Here is a 16334-nt window from a genome sequence, read left to right on the forward strand (position 1 = left end):
TCCGGCAGTGCCCACCGCCCTAGGAAATAAGTCACACGGTTCTCTCCGGAGCGGCCCCCTGGTCTGGGAGGTAACTCTTGGCTTTCCAGGCTGCTTCTCTTGAATTGTTTTGGCCCGTTTCTTTCCCGAACATGAGAAGCACGGCTCCGATGAGGGCATTTCTGCTCCTTACCTGGTGTCACCCGAAGAGGTGTAGGCGCAGTGGTCCTTTCCTGGGTCATGGCTGTAGCAGAGGCAGCGTTTCTCAAAACTTCGTGACCACATATTTGTTTGGTTTTGATGTGACGTGGGACACACTGTGCAGAACTTACTATCTTAGGGCATGTTTTGTTCTCTAGGAGCTCATCGCATATTCTTAAAGTTCCGTTAGAATCTGTTGTTTTATAATGTGAGTAATTCACTTATTTGTCCAGTTTTGAATTTCTGTATGTTGGGTTTTCTTTTGTTTTTTTTTTAAAGATTTATTTGAAAGAAGAGAGTGCAGGAGAGGGGAGGGGCTGAGCAGGGAGCCGGATGCAGGGCTCCATCCGGGACCCTGGGATCGCGACCTTGCCGAGGGCAGATGCTTCACCGGCTGAGCCACCCAGGTGCCCTGTACGTTGGGTTCTCTTAAGGCAGGATGTAACTGTTACAGGTTTCAAGATTAGTGGCTTAGTTTTAGAATTTGATTTCTCCGGGATCTGGGAGAGAGAGACTTTTTCCTGTTCCTGTTGTCTGTTACCCTTGTGCTGCTCTGTGGATTCTGTGCTTTTTAGCAAAAGGAGAGTTTGAGATGTAACGCCTCACTGTGGGGTAGTCTGTAGCCGTGTGGGGCCCCTTGAAGTTGGTGCTGCTGTGATTTCTTCTTGACGTAAGCTCTGTTTAAAGTTCTCATTGGATGGGGCGCCTGGGTGGCTCAGTGGGTTAAGCCGCTGCCTTCCGCTCAGGTCATGGTCTCGGGGTCCTGGGATCGAGCCCCGTGTCGGGCTCTCTGCTCAGCGGGGAGCCTGCTTCCTCCTCTCTCTCTGCCTGCCTCTCTGCCTGCTTGAGATCTCTGTCTGTCAAATAAATAAATAAAATCTTTAAAAAAAAAATAAAGTTCTCATTGGAAACACTGAGGAGGACAAATAATGGTTTTTTCCTTCTTGATGTGTGCCGTTAGTGTTCACTCTGTACTGTGAAGCTCTTCGTTACAGTGGGAAGGTTACCGGGATGGGATCTGCTTGGGGCAGCTGTGGCTGGGACTCGGGGCCTCGCTGCTGGAGGCTGCTCCGAGTCCCGTGACGGTGGATTTTAGATGCTTTTTATGTCACAGGTGGTCTTCCCAATAGCAGGAACGAGAAATTGTTGTGTGCACTGCTCTTGGAAAGAATGGAAATGGTTAACTGTTTTGGAATGTCAGGAATTTAAACCACTGGCCGTGTGTTTTTATGTGTTTCTGTCGTGTTCGTCAGGAGCTGGAACTGAAATCCAGGGCTTTTCATCTGAAATCAGCTAAACCCTTCCATGTTTGTGTGTGTCCCCCGACAGTATAATTCAGTCTCGTGCCGTGAGTGCCAGCTGGCTCTTCCCTCCTCGTCCACTGGTGTGTGCTCTGCGGGGTGGGGCGTCCTGCCGACCGCGGCCGGACTCTGGCCTGTGGGCCGTGTGCGCATGGACGTTCTGCAGGCGGCGTGGCTGGTGCTGGAGCTCACCTGAAGGTTCGGCCGCTAACTGTCCTTTGAAAGGGGTGTGGACGCTGCCTGTTGGGAGCGCCCTCTGATCGGAGGCCCCGGCCTCCTCCCTCCCGTCACCACCGCTGCTCTGTGCGTCTTGGTGGAGGCCCCCTTCTTAGTTTTTGTTTTGTTTTGTTCCAAATGCTATAAAAAGGGACTGACAGTTGAGGCAGTCACTGGTCATTAAGCTTCCTCTGTGGGTGGCCAATGACTTCAGTCTGTGCCCAGCTGACAGGATCCGTAAGTGCAGATAAGCTCTGGCAGTGAAGAAACTGGGAAATCGGCTTAATATGGGCAAAATATCTGAGAACGCGAAGTTGTTTTTTTCCTGTTTTGCTTTAATCTTCCCACGTGATTATAACTTTATCCTCCAAATGTGAACTGTAGTGTCTTCTAAAGAAAACAAAATACCACATCTAACAAACAAAATTAAAAAAAAGTCACATGAAAAATGATAATGATTGTTTTAAAGCTAAAACATTTTCGTATGCTTTTGTTTCCAAATACCAGGGAAGATCTTTCATACCGAATACCAAATTCTAGGCCACGTATGCACGAGGTGAAAACAGCTCTTGCTTCGTGCAATTAACAGTCGTCTTCATGCTTTAGGAGAGAAAGCATTTCAGCAGCACGACTCCTTAGCTGCGCGCTTGGCTCGCTAGCGTCGAGTTCTGTGCTCGGTCAGAGACTCAGGTGCTGTGCAGGCCCTCGGTGCGGGTGTCCGGGGCTGTCTGCTGCTGGAGCCGCCACCGGGGCGCTGGGTTTTGGCGGACTGTGTTTGGTTGGTACGTCCGTTCTTCTTGGCGATGGCCTGGGAGCCCTTGTCTGTGAGGACGAGGAGGAGGTGTGTTGCACCGCGCAGTTTCTTCCCGGGACGGGACAGCTCCGGAAGGGCCCCTGGGGTAGGAGTGACCGTTGAGGAAGAAGGGGGCCTGTCGTGGCCCACAGCAGCTAGATGCTCATCGAGCCTAACCTCCTTTCACGTTTACCCTCCCTGCCAGGCGCCTGAGAGTCTGGAATTGCCTTTTTTTTACTTAGACGATTTGAAAATGATTTTGAGAAGATGAGCGAGTCCTGTAACTCCTGGTTGGTTGCTAGCTAAGGTTACGTGAAGCCGAGGTCGGGAGGGACTAAGGATACCCCCAGTACTTGCTGACCCAGTGGCCGTGTTCAGTCGTGTTTTTGGACGTGTCCTTTGTGTTTTAGCGCCTGTTCGTCGTGGCGCCGGGGGAGCGCTCGAGGAGAGCTGAGCGTGGCCGGCAGCTGGACTTGCTGGGGCGGCTCCGCACCTCCCGTTCGCAGCCCAGGCTGTGGTTTTCCTGGAACTGTGGCCATTTCCCGGGCGTTGCCGAATCCCCGCGGAGATCCGCGGCTGCCCTGGGTCGGCCTCTGCCCCTCCGGCCTCTAGCCCGGGGTCTGGGGACTCGGGAGTCCACTTAACAGGCCCCTCGTGATACATTTGAAAGTTGCTTCCGATGCAGCATACAGTTTTTAAAAGTAAGAGGGGACTTAATATTTATTCTTTCAAACTTTCCCATTTCAGAAGGGCTAACGGGAACTAATAAAAGTATAGACTTCAGGAGATGAGCGCACCGAGGGGACCGGAAGAACCGTCCGGCTGTTTACACGGCGTGAACGCCTCCTCCCCGTGCTAGTGCCCGCTCGCTAGGCGGACCTGACACGTGTGTGGACCTGCCTGCCGGGGTCGGCGGAAGGCCCCGGTGCGGTGTGCAGCGAGCGGTGTGGGGAGGGAGGCAGAGCTTGCTTCTGGAAGAGGCGGTGCTCGTGGCCCTCGCGCGGCCCCCTGGCTGCACACGCCTGGCCCGGGTGGGCCTCACGGCGGCCACCCAGCAGCTGTGCCTGCCAGCGCCCGGCCGTTCTGTGGGAGCCACGGGGGACAGATGCTGCTGCTGGAGCGGAGGGATGCTCCATTTGCCGTCGGGCCTCCGAGGCTCCACCAAGGGCGTTTTCCAAAATCCCTCAAGGACCAGAACTTTTCAAAAAGACTATTTTTGGGGCATGTGTGTACTGAGAGGGACTTTGGATGCTCTCAGCAGCCTCCTACGTGCTCTTAGATTCCCACACCGAGCCGCACGCTGGTGCTTGGTCCAGGCACTACGGGGCTGCGTGTCCGTTCTCGTTGCAGAGCCCGTGGAGTGGAGAGCGGGTACTTAACCCGGAGAGTATAGACTCCGTGCTGTTTCCCACCCTGTCTGATGACGCGTCCCTGCGTAGAGGGCTGGGGAGCAGCACATGCCGACTGCCTGGACCAGTGGGCGTGACCGACACAGGCCACATGGGGGATGGGTTGCCGTCGGTGTGGCCGGGGTCAGCTGCCCAGGGGCCAGCGTGGAGTGCGCAGACTTGGATATAAATTGAACACCATCCGGGGCGTTATTGTGATGGTCGCCCGTGGAATTCCGTGTGTGGGGACAGGCTGGCCGTGAGACCTAGCGCTGTGGAAGTGGTGCCCACAATGGCGATCATCTCCTCCCCCTGACCCCTGCCCCCCCCAACCATTGGTCTGGGACTTGCGGTCCTGGACAGCTGCTAGCCCTGGCTGTGCCCACAAGGTCTGAACCTTTGCTCAAGGGAGTCTAGTAAACCGAAGGAACAGACATGCTTTCCTGTTGCACGTGTGGCAGCCCCATGACTGTCACATCCCACAACGCGTCCCACAGAGAAAGGTGGCTGCGACCCTGGTCCAGGGCAGCGTCTGTCCTGTGGGGCCCGTAGCACCGGGACCCTGGAGAGTCAGTCCTCATGTGACCAGGTACTGGAGGTGCCAGCGCTTGGTCTCTTCCACGTGACTAAGGAGGTGCAGGGAGTTGGGAGCTTGTGATGGTGGCTGACTCTGGCCTTTCAGCGTGGCCGGGGTTTCCCCTAGGTGTCCGTGCTTGGGTGTGGGAGCCGTGGGTGCTCCCTGGTGCCGTGTTTCCTGCCCCTTCAGGCCCCTTCAGTGCAAGTCAGAAGTCTGAGGAAAGGACACCTGTTTGTCAGAGAGGCTGGGGTAGCAGCCCCTTCTGTGCGGGCGAGAGTGTGGGGGTAGCAGCCCCTTCTGTGCGGGCGAGAGTGTGGGGGTAGCAGCCCCTTCTGTGCGGGCGAGAGTGTGGTCCTGCCTGTTTAACACACATGGGCACACATGTCCCGTGCAGCCAGCGTCCCCGAGTGCTGGCACATCCGTGTGCACGTCCCTGTGCACATACCTGCATGTCCCGCACGTCACCCTCCACGTAGCCCGCACCACTTCAGCCGGCGGCGTGCTCACACTCCAGATCGGAAGCACACTTGTGCGCAGTCCTTGGGCCACGAGGGCCCTTGGGCACCGGCAGTCCAGTGTTTAGGGGACATTACCCCCGTGCCGGTGGGAGGGACATCAGGCCAACCTCTCCTGTAACTGGTGAAGAAGAGGGGCCTTCCCACGCATGTGGTCGCCGCAGACCCACGGTTGGGCTCACTGTGCTCTGGGGTGTCTTCAGGAAAGCACCAGGGATCTTTCTTTGATGTTGTGGTTTTTGGCTAAGGTCGTGTGTTTGAGAGTAAAAATCTTATGGCTCCTGATACATTTCCGACTTTAATTTTCCTGATTATTCTGGTGAATAGGGTTTCTGTATATCCTGTTACTTTCAAAGCTAATGCCAAATTTTCCCTTTTGGAAGATTTAAAATAAATGAATCTTTTTAAATTATTCATTTCCTAGTTTTTATATACAGAGTCACGTGACAGTGATATTGGGGCATTGGCTGTGAATTGATTAGCACGTGGCCAGTGAAATTACATCCAGAAACCAAGGGAATGAACAGTCAGCCTATTAAAACCTGGGCGAACTCATTCTTTACCTAATTTAAATTTTGCCACAGTTGTTGATATAATTACAAATATTCGAAACTTACTTGTGGTTGTCTGTTAGCACTGTTTAAGAAGAGTGAAAGAGGGGCACCTGGGGGGCTCAGTCCGTTGGGTGTCTGCCTTCGGCTCAGGTCATGATCTCAGAGTCCTGGGATGGAGCCCCGCATCGGGCGCCCTGCTCAATGGGGAGCCTGCTTCTCCCTCTCCCTCTGCGTCTGCCTGCTTGTTCTCTCTGTCAAATGAATGAACAAAGTCTTTGAGGGAAAGGGAAAAAAAAAAGGAGGAAGAGTGAAACAGGACCAGACTTCACAAAAGGGAACTCAGAGCTTTGACCCTTGATACTATGAGCATGAAGTTACCCTGTGAATCTTACTAAGTGTAACTCTTCTGTCTCCCTTTTAAATCAGGTCGTGTGGAACTATCCTTTTTTGAATGACCCTCTTTTTTTTTTTTTTTTTTTTTAAAGATTTTATTTATTTATTTGACAGACAGAAATCACAAGTAGGCAGAGAGGCCGGCAGAGAGAGAGAGGGAGAAGCAGGCTTCCCGCTGAGCAGAGAGCCCGATGCGGGGCTTGATCCCAGGACCCTGGGATCATGACCTGAGCCGAAAGCAGAGGCTTTAACCCACTGAGCCACCCAGGCGCCCCTTGAATGACCCTCTTAATTCAGTTAATAAAATACCAAGAAGAAGGATGGAGCCAGGTTAACTAAGTGCTGTTTGACACGTTCCTGAAGCCATGTGGAGCTGTCCGGGGGCGTGGGGACCTTGGTAATGGCAGAAGCTTCTCCGAAGCCTCGGCACAGGTCTTCCCCGAAGCACGTTTTAGCAGCCCGTCGCGCACACTGCTGCTGAGAACTGCACATGTGCCGTGAGGGCGACGAGTGTCGCCGCCCCGCCGGGATGTCTGCCCTGGACCTTCTTCGTGGTGGTGCGTGCTCACAGGGAGCAGGCCCTTCCCATCGTGGGGGACGGGAACCCTGTGTGACTCGTTTGAATGTTTTCATCTTACGGCCTGCTTCCGTGAGAGTAGCTGTCGAGCAGTGTTCAGAAACGTGTTTCGTTTGGGGAAGTTTTCGTTTTCTCCTCTCGGCGCCCGGGATCTGAAGACGCAGGCTCCCTTGCGCTGTCCGCGCCCTGGGAGCCACACAGGGCGGCAGGGCCCGGGCGAGTGCGCGCTCCGGGACCCTCCGTGTGTGTGCGGCTGCCTGGAGACGCGTCTCGCCAGTTATTAGTGTAGCTGACGACGCGCACTGGGGAGTGGTGGCTGGAGAGGAGTGGGCCCTGTGACGGCGTCGTGCCCTGATGCGGTCTCCTCCCGCGTCTTCCATGCAGGCGTGTGCACGAGCCTAGCCTGCTGGTCCGAGAGCCCCGCTCTGCGTGTCGCGCCGGCAGGGGTGGGCCATAGACGTGCTGAACGTGGCCTTCTCTGTGAACGTGGCCGTGTACTTGCCGGATCGACGGGCCGCACTGACCTCTTCCTGGATGCGGTTTTCCGAGGGCCTGGGGTGTGTGTGCGGCGCGGAGGGGTGCTGATGCCCGGTCGACTCTGTCCGGAGGGCTTGCTCCGCCGCTCTGTTCTTCGGGTGCGAACGCAGGGCTTGTTCGTGGGGAGCGACATCTGGAAACTGAGGACCGGGGAGCTCTGCGGCCGTCTCTGCCGCGGGGCCCAGAAAGCGCCCTGCTTGGGCATCTCCCCATCGGGTTTCTCCTGAGCTGTGAGATTCCAGCAGATCGTTATGCAAAGCAGTTTCGAGTCTCTGCGTGACTGGGGAGACAGCTGTTCGTCCTAATGAGGAGGCCGGCGTTATCGTCTCTCCGTTGGTGGAGGCCCGCAGAGGGAGCGGAATGTTCCAGATCGGGTGGTGGTGTGCAGCGAGAAGGTGCCGCGCTGTCAGCTGAAAGCACACGCTCGGCTGCGCTCGGCGACAAGATGGATGAGTCGGCCGCGGTCGGGCAGAGTCTGAGGCTTTCCGGTGAGCGGCCGTGGCGCAGCCGCCTCCCCGTGGGACCCGAGTCTGAGGGCGCCTTCGGAGCGATTGCCCCTCGCCAGCTTCTCCCTTTGATGCCCTACAATACCTGTCAGGATCGTGATTTATTAAAAACCTAATGTCTTTCAGCACTTCATTAACATAAGGTGAGGCGGTCTGTTGTGGAGACTTTTCTCATTAGTTCAGCAGATCGTTCACAACCCCCTGAAGACGGGAGTCCATGGGGAAGGCCCGGGCGTCTGCACGGCCCTGTCTGTAGCTGAAGTCCTCGGGCTTGCGGTGGCCTCTGCGCCCATCTCTAGGCCGGCCCTGACGCTGCTCTCGGCCTTTGGAGCCGGGGATTCGGCGGGGTGGGGGGGGGTTGTCACGTCGAAGTTTACCCAGCTTCCCCTCCTCTCCCTGTTCTCTGTGCGTCACCCATGGGTCCCCCAAGGTCTCTGCGTCCTTCACATTTGTCCCCGTTGTGACAAATGGCAGGATTTCTTCCTTTTTTGTGGCTGAATAAAATCCCCTTGTTTATGTATAAGTCGCGTCTTCAACCACACATCTGCCGGTAGCCGCTGGGGTGGTCCTTGGTCTGGGCTTCTGTGAGCAGAGCCGCAGTGAGCACGGGCGCGCAGAGAGCCTTCTAGGTGCTGATGTCCCTTCTGTGGGATGTGCGCCCCATCATGCGATCGCTGGGCCGTAGGGGGGCTCTGGTTTCACCCTTCTGAGGACCCTCGTGCTGGTTTCCGTGAGGGGCAGCCCCAGCTTGCATTCCCAGCAGCAGTGCAGGAGGTTCCCCTTTCTCCACATCCTCACCAATGCTTGTGTTTGTTTTTTTTTTAAGATTTTATTTATTTATTTGACAGTGAGAAAGGGGACACAGGCAGAGGGAATGGGAGAAGGAGAAGCACACTCCCTGCCAGGCAGAGGCCGGCGCAGGGCTCGATCCCAGGATAGAGGGGATTCTGACCCCAGCTGAAGGCAGGAGCCCAACGACGGAGCCACCCAGGTGCCCGGGTTCTGGTTTTTCCGTTGGTGACAGGCCTTCGCGTGGGTGTGCAGTGGGATCCAGAGCTTTAGGTTTGCATTTGCTTGTTGATTACTAACGTTGAGTGTCTTTTCATGGGCTTTTTGGGCATTCATAAATATTCTTTGGAGAAAGGTCTATTTAAGTTCTTCACACTTTTTTTTTTTTTTGAGGATTTATTTATTCATTTTGCTAAGAGGGCACGTGTGTAAGTGGGGGAGGAGCAGAGGGAGAGAATGAATCTCACACAGAGCATGATGTGGGCCGGATCCCACAACCCCAGGATCACGACCTGACCTGAGACCAAGAGTCGGACACTCAACCAGCTGAGCCACCAAGAGCCCTCTTGGCTCACCTTTAAGCCAGTGGTGGTGGTGGTTGAATTAAAGGAGTAGGTTTTCTCCAGGGTTCTGGTTAAACAAAGTTGGTGTGAATTTTTTCCTGAATTTTCTGGCATTGGCATGAGCATGTATAGACGTTTGGCAGGTTCTGTGTAATCCGTGTCTTCCGGTAGCTTCTCTTTGCTCCATTGCCTGAGAAGGCGGAACAGAATGCCGTGGACTAGTTTTCTTGTCTGCTGAGAAGTTGGGTGTGTGCACGTGCACACTAACCGAGGGCTTTCAGCGGGAGGAGCAGTTAGCAGAGACCACTGTCCGCTTCCACGTGTGCAGGCTCCTGCCCTCTTGCCTGGCTGGGGTCTCTGGCAGTGGGACCTGTGTTCATTCCGCAGGTGGAGAGGACTTGTGCCTGTACTCTGAACCTCCCGAGATTTTCTGAACCTGTGCTCTTGACTTGCAGCACTGTGACCTCTGCTGTGTTCACCGTGGGAGATAATGTCGTTTCGGGCAGTGATGACCGCACCGTGAAGGTCTGGGATTTGAGGAATATGAGGTCTCCCATTGCGACAATTCGCACAGACTCCGCCATCAACAGGTGAAGAGAGCTGTTTGTGTGTCTTGAAAGGGTGAATTATAATGCGGTGTCTTGTTCATGTAAAGTCAGTGTTTAGTAGATCTTGGAAAAGCAGCGGAGGCTTCTGGGGGAGTGAGTTTTGGGGGGTAAGATTTTTTATTGATCCTCCGTTGCACATTTAGTTTCTCCTTTTTGCTGAAACTTACGTATAAAATCAGGCTGTGCAGTGAGCCTCGTGGGCTATGAGTGGGCCGCCCGCGGGGCAGCGTTTGTGTCGCTGTGAGCGTGCGCACGTTACACGTGAGCGATGTGGTCTCTGCCTGACGCTGCTGATGGCCGACACCTGCGGTTTGCTCGAGTGTTTTGCTGGGAAACGGGAATGGTGTGGAGGCTCCTACTTTGTGATGCCCTGTGGACTCAGACTCGCGTGCTGTCACCACTTCACCCATAACGCACTTTTATCTCTTCTTTACAGGATCAATGTGTGCGTTGGCCAGAAAATCATCGCCCTCCCCCATGACAACCGGCAAGTGAGGCTGTTTGACATGTCAGGCGTGAGGCTCGCGCGGCTCCCCCGGAGCAGCCGGCAGGTAACCGCGCTCCTGCTCTGCAGCAGACACACAGTTGTAGGGACAACTGGGAGTCTGCATCCCAGGTCACCACTGACAGGAATAGGCTGTGAGCCCCACATCGTTCAGTTGTCTAAAACAGGAGAAACTCATCTTAGAGTATATTTAATTTATGCATATGTGATCGAGATAATGCAATTTTAATTATAATCAGTATAACAGTATTAGAGGTTTTGCATTCTTGTTTTCTTGTTGTCTTCACATGCTAGGTTTTTGCTGGAAATACTTGGTCTGTGTTTAGAGCTCATGAAATTTGAAGTTGAAACTGTTTCCCGAGACCTCAGCTAAGAGAATCAGGTGTTCCACAAACGTCCATGAGGTCATGCACTCCGCGCCTCACGCTCTGGTTTGTGGAGCTGTTGGCACGTGTGGTAGTGGTTTCCACTTTGGGAAGCAGACTCGGATCTTGGCAGGTGAAAGTGTGCGGCCAGGAAGGTGTTAGACGAGGAGCACGGAGTGGCGTCTCCGTGTGCTGAGAACTGGCTGGCGCCCGTAGCCCCGGCCCGCATGCACCTGCTGGTGGGGGGGTCTCTGAGGGCCCCCTGGGCCTCTGTGCATAGACAGTTCCTGGGCAGTTGGAAGTGAGGGGAGAGGCTGAGAGTATGTGACGTGACGGGCTCCTTCCGTGGGGAGTGGAGGTCACTCCCCCCTCCCCCAACTGAGCAGTGTCTTTGCAGGCTCAGGGCTTAAGTGACCCCATCCCCGGCCCCTCTCCTTTCTTCCTCTCATGTTTTCTGTGTGTCATTGTGACACGGCTGGGTGGGCAGGCCAGGACCTTCGTGCATCCCCTGAGCCTGCAGTCGGCGTGTCTGTCCCCCCGGCGCCTGCCACCCTTGCTGCCCGACAGCTGCGGCTCTGCCGACCTTAGAGCAGATGCACATCTCTTCTTGGCGCATGGCCTCATGGATGGTTTGTGACCCTCAGGCCGGCTGTGCGCGGGGTGAGGCTTCAGGAGCGCTTGAGTGACGGTGCTCTTGGGACGACCGTGGGGGGCTGTGCTGTCAGCGGGGCAGCACCTACTCTTTGAGTGGCGCCAGCTTCTTGGGAAGCCTGTGCCCTGAAGACAGGACCGTTTAGTCTGCTCCCTTCCAGGGCTGGGACGCAGATCGTTGAAGTGGGTTATCGAACTTCGGAGTACACGTGATCGAAAAGTGCTCAGGAATTAGAGGACCTGATGAGACCTTCACACCCGCTCACAAAGGGCGTTTTTCACGTGCGGTGCCTGCCGAAGGTCCCTGGTGCTGCCCACGCAGCGTCGCTTGCACGGTGGCTTCTCCTCCTGCCGTGCCCATGTGTCCCCGATGTTGCTGTGTGGCCCGCGAGGGCTGTCCCTGAAACACAGCACGGTGCTGTGAGCGTGTGACTTCACGCTCCAGTAAGGTCCTCTGCAGGGAAGCAGGAGTTCTCCGAGGTGCTTGGGCGCTAATTCTGTGGAGGTGTTTTCGGCCGTGGAATTGGCTGTGCTTGGATTTATTACCTTTTGAGGCGGTGTGTTAAACGGGGCTGTTTTTTAAGATTAGCGAGTGACATTTCCGGTCACTCCGAGCTGTACAGGCCTCTTCAGATACACGAATGCGCTTTCCCAGCGGAGAGCCCGGGGCTCGCGCTCCCGGCCTCCTTCAGCTGATGGATTCTACAAAGAGGAAACAGCAGGTCCCTCACTGGGACCTGGAGCGAGAGGGAAGGTGGCCAGCGGCGTAGACTTGTCTTATCTTCGGCAGAGTGTGTGGGGCGTTTCCCGCAAGAGCGGTTCTGGCGAGGCGAGCGCGGGAGCGCTGGGCGGCCTGAGCGGGGGCTCTGTGTGTGGCGTGCGGGGCTCACGGCGAGGACACGGCGTCCTGGAATGGGCGTGCGGCACCGAACTGTGACGCTGGGCGGGCACGGGGCGTTTCCAGAACACACGTGCCCACAGACCCTCTGGGGACGCATGCCCCACGCGTGTCCGTGTGCGCTCATGCGTCCCGCGGGGGACGGGAGGCCGGGTTCTAAACCCGAGTTGGCTTCCAACCCCGTCGTGGGCGAGTGGCTCGTGCACACTTGTCCTGGGCACCGCGGGGTCTCATCCTGCTCTCAGGCTTTCTGCGTGAATTCCTCGAGCTGACGGAGCAACGTCTGCTGGTTCCCGTGCGGACTCTGGGGTTACTGCCGCTTAATGGGTGCGAGCGTGCCCTTCTCCCCCGGTTCTTCACGAAGACGGGGGATGGAGCCCTTTGTTGTGTGCGCTTGTGCCTGCAGTGCCTTTACTCTGGGGCCTGTCGTGTGTCTCGCATGGTGGGCAGCACTATTCACATGTGAAGGTTTCACGGAGGGAACTTTGTGTCATTGTGTGTTTTATTGGTACCAAGTGTATATTCCCGGGTCCCTCATACCTGAAGCAACTGTTTGTTAAATGGCCTTTAATGTGCTTCCGGGTTTCCTCCGGCCCTGTTAAGACAATTCAGGTGCATCGTTTATCCTTTGTTCTCCTGAGCGGAGTCTCTGTCATTTAAGGAATCCCAGCACACTTTAGGTCTGAGTCTCACTGACTCCGTCGTGTTCTGACGTCACCCCCTGTCCCCGTTCCCCAACGGCACATGCGCAGTGTTTCTAGCTCATTCCGTCTAATGCTGCCTGTTGAGTTTTTTCTTCCAGTTCAGTCACGTTGAGTGGTGCGGTGGTGAATCTGGCTGAGGGTTGATAGCACGTATGCCTCGGGAGTAATACACTAATTCTGGTTTGTGTGATTGGAAATAGGGCCACCGAAGAATGGTGTGCTGCTCGGCGTGGAGCGAGGACCACCCCCTGTGCAATCTCTTCACCTGCGGGTTCGACAGGCAGGCCATCGGCTGGAACATCAACATCCCTGCGCTGTTACAAGAGAAATAAGGTCGCTGGCGTCCTTGGCTGCGTTGTTCACCGTGGGCCTGTGGACTGGTGCCGCTCTTCTCAAACTCGTCAAGCCCTTTTTGTGAGAGTTGCACCCTGGAAAGGGTGGTTCGTATGTTTTCTCATTGTACCGAGCTTGCATGAAACGTACAGCGAAATGTGTGGTCACATGTCTTATTTTCGTCTTGTGTGTGTGTTGGCAACCTCTGGTCAGTGACATGAAGCCCCCTTCCCTGTAGCACGTTGTGTGTTGTGAGTTCCTGGCGTTTGACAGATGACAGGAGGGCATTACGTTTGCGTGAGTTCAGTGTGAACCCGTGTACTTACTGTGAGACGGAAGCAGTCTGTGGCGTTGCTGGAGTCATCGTACACATCTACCTTGTACTGTGAAGGTCACGGAGCGACATCTGCGCTGGCTGGCGATTGGCAGGCGTGATGGGAGAGTTCATGTTTACTTCTGTCTGAGGGTTTAGCGTGCTGTGCTGTAACTCAGTTCAACTCTGTATTCTGGTATAGTTGTGTAAAATTAACCTGGAATTGAGAAGTTAACAAAAATAGAATGCCGATTTTGTAACATTTGGAAAGTTTTTTTGAAAACAAAAAGTTTCTGCTCTTTTATAGAAAATCATTTCAATCTCCTGAGGTCTCATATTAGCAAGTTCAAAAATAGGATGATTCTAATCACTGATTTCAGATATTAAGCAAAATGTAAAGCACTTTAGTTTATAGCTATGGTTATAAACAGTTTTATAAGTTTCAGATGACTTATCCAGTGACTGTGACTTGAGCTTCTAAAGAAGGCCCTGCCTGCTGCCCGAAAACAAAACCTTATTTATTTTCGACACTTTGGTTTGCGCATTTCTAAATGGTTCACTCCTCAGTGGTGTTTGAGAGCCAACAATGCGAATAAAGGAGTACTACCTCAGAATCCATGTATCTGGAAAACGTGGGGTCTCGCTGTTGCCCAGCTACAGCACTCTTCACTTACAGCTGGAACGCCGAATTCAGTCCAGAGGGCAAGAAAGACAATCACAGCAAACGTATCCTGAGGACGGAAGCTCTCCCATTAGCCGACAGGGTGGTAGCGGAAACCAGGTTGCACAGGGTACAAGATGCTCCTGTTTCGGCAGCTGGGACCCCTCTCAGCGCCAGTCCTCCCACCGCCTGGGCGAGCCTGTCACTCTTGCCTTCTTAGTTACTGTTGTCTGGTGTCTGTGAGTTCATGTTTCCTGCTCAGTTACAGTTTTGATAAGAGCCATCTCCGTGTACTGCTCTCCTCTTTTTGATACTTTGAATGTGTCCACTTGGAGAGGCACAGAGGGTAATGATGACAGTGATCACGCGTGTCCCCTGCCTCCCGGTGGTGACCACGGTGGAGTGCTGTTTGGCGAGGGGTGTCAGCAGAGCGTGCGGGCCGCCCTCGGTCCTGCGTGAACACGTCTCTCTTGAGGCTCCTTTGGCTCAGGTCCCATGTGCGGTGGCTCATCTTAGGAGCTTCAGCCCTGAATGACCTGGAACGATTCTGAAGTGACTTCCGTCCGGAAGGGAAGAGGGGCCAGGGGAAACCCGTCAGGACGTAGTCAGAGCTGAGGCTGCCGACTACAGGACAAACGACTGGTGCTTCAGAACGGCTTTCTTCCCAGAGCCTGGCACCTCCCCGCACCACACCGGAGAACGTGGGCCGGAGCATCCGCGTCCAGCCCCTGCCGACCCGAGCACGCTACGCCCCTGGCGGCAGAGCGCTGTTGACCTTGGGACGCTAAGCTGCGCGTCCACACTCTTGGGCTCCTGTAGTATTTTAATTTGAATGTCTGGGTGTTTTAGAATCTTTGTTAGGAACATTGAAAAATATGTACAGACACAGTGAAATCAAACTTAAGAACCGGATCTCTGCCAGACTGAAAAGTTTGGAGCTTTTAATTCAATATCTCTGGTGGCTGTATAGTTCTCCACGGACGAGTGCCCCCCACGCCCAGCAGCTGCTCACCTTCTCATGGGCAGGAGGGGCCATCGCCGCCCCTCACCAGGCTCCACGAGGGCATGGGCCCCTGCTGTTGGCGTGAGCTCTCCGGAATAGGACGTCCTCCAGCCACCTGCAGTGTCGTCCTCGGATGCAGTTCCCCTCAGCTGCTGCTGGGGACTCAGTGGTGGTGTTTTCAGGAGTCACGGAGATTTGGGATAGGGAATGCACATGTGTGCATGAGTGCGTGTGCGTGGGTGTGAATGTGTGAGTCTGCATGTACGCACCTGTGTGGCTGAACTAAGTCGTGTGGTCAGCCACACCTGATCTCATCTGCAGTGTGTTTGGGAATGAGAGTGGTTTTGTCCTGTGTGCTCACATGTCCAGGATTTCATTTAATAAAGGAAGGAAATGTGTGGTTATTGGAAAATGTGTATTGGTAGTTTCGTAAGATCTATATTGTTGGACAAAACAGCACTCTTTCTCAACCACTGCGCATCGGTTTCTGGAGAGACAAAAATTCTGTACATACTTTGGAATTTGAAGAATCCTATGTACATCACTTGTTGCTTTTAAATCTGTGAAAACCGAATTTCTTTGGGGGGAAAAGTATGCATTTATAAGTGTGTTGTGTAGAAGCAAGTGTTTTTTTTATCGTGTTCATGTAATTGTTTTTAAGTGTTGACTGTCTTCATTGCCAGTATGAAATTCATTAAAAATCCACATTCTGTAATCACTATTGTGAAAGTTTTATTTTATTAGGACCCTATTTTCTTTATTATTTTACTTTTTAAAATGTTTTGCTTTGCTGGAATAACGTTAACGGCTGCTAAACACCATAGGAATGTAGAAATCGTATCATAGTACCGCCCACTTGAAAAACTTATAACTTTGGACTTAACAGATCGGTTGTGTTCTATTTCCTGTCCGTCTCTTAGGCTGACGTGAGGCGACATGGAACTATGCTTCTCCGTTGCAGCATCTCTGCCCGGACGGTTTCTGGAGGGAGTTAGCAATTAGATAGAATGCATGTGCTCGTCCAGGTTCCTCCGAGTTTCCTAAGATGCGTGTCCTGTCCTTAGCACAGTTAAGCTTGTCTGAATGTTTTAAAAAAATTACAGTTGCAGCAAGTAGGCCCCGTCCATCCCCTGTGGGAGAATCTGGATGGTCGGTGGCTGCTTGCTCATTCGTTCTCACCCAGGGAGGGTGAGCGGAGTGCTGTGCCGGGCGCCGGGGACCTCAGGAGGTGTTCTCACACGGCTTGCCGGAGCCCCCGCTGCAGACCTGTAGGGCTTTATTCAGTCTCCAGAAGGCAGACATTCACTGATACTGTCTTTCTTACCTTGGTCTTTAGAAATGTGATTATTGTCCAAATTTCACAATGACATTTTCAGTTACATTTAAAAGTTCATCTGGTAGTAT

General features: G+C 54.0%; 1 protein-coding gene across 5 annotated transcripts in view; it reads left to right on the forward strand.

Moving 5' to 3' along the window:
* The window catches only part of WDR37 (WD repeat domain 37), a 50490-nt gene extending 34845 nt beyond the window's left edge, over positions 1-15645 (forward strand). For all 5 annotated transcript variants that reach the window (XM_047739584.1, XM_047739585.1, XM_047739588.1 and 2 more), the window contains exons 12-14: positions 9345-9479; positions 9934-10048; positions 12821-15645. In XM_047739584.1, coding sequence (XP_047595540.1) covers positions 9345-9479; positions 9934-10048; positions 12821-12952 — 382 coding nt within the window. In that variant the 3' untranslated portion in view covers positions 12953-15645. The remainder of the gene's footprint in view (positions 1-9344; positions 9480-9933; positions 10049-12820) is intronic.
* The last annotated feature ends 689 nt before the right edge of the window (positions 15646-16334 follow it).

Source organism: Lutra lutra, chromosome 8, assembly GCF_902655055.1.
Source record: "Lutra lutra chromosome 8, mLutLut1.2, whole genome shotgun sequence".
Taxonomy (NCBI): Eukaryota; Metazoa; Chordata; class Mammalia; order Carnivora; family Mustelidae; genus Lutra; species Lutra lutra.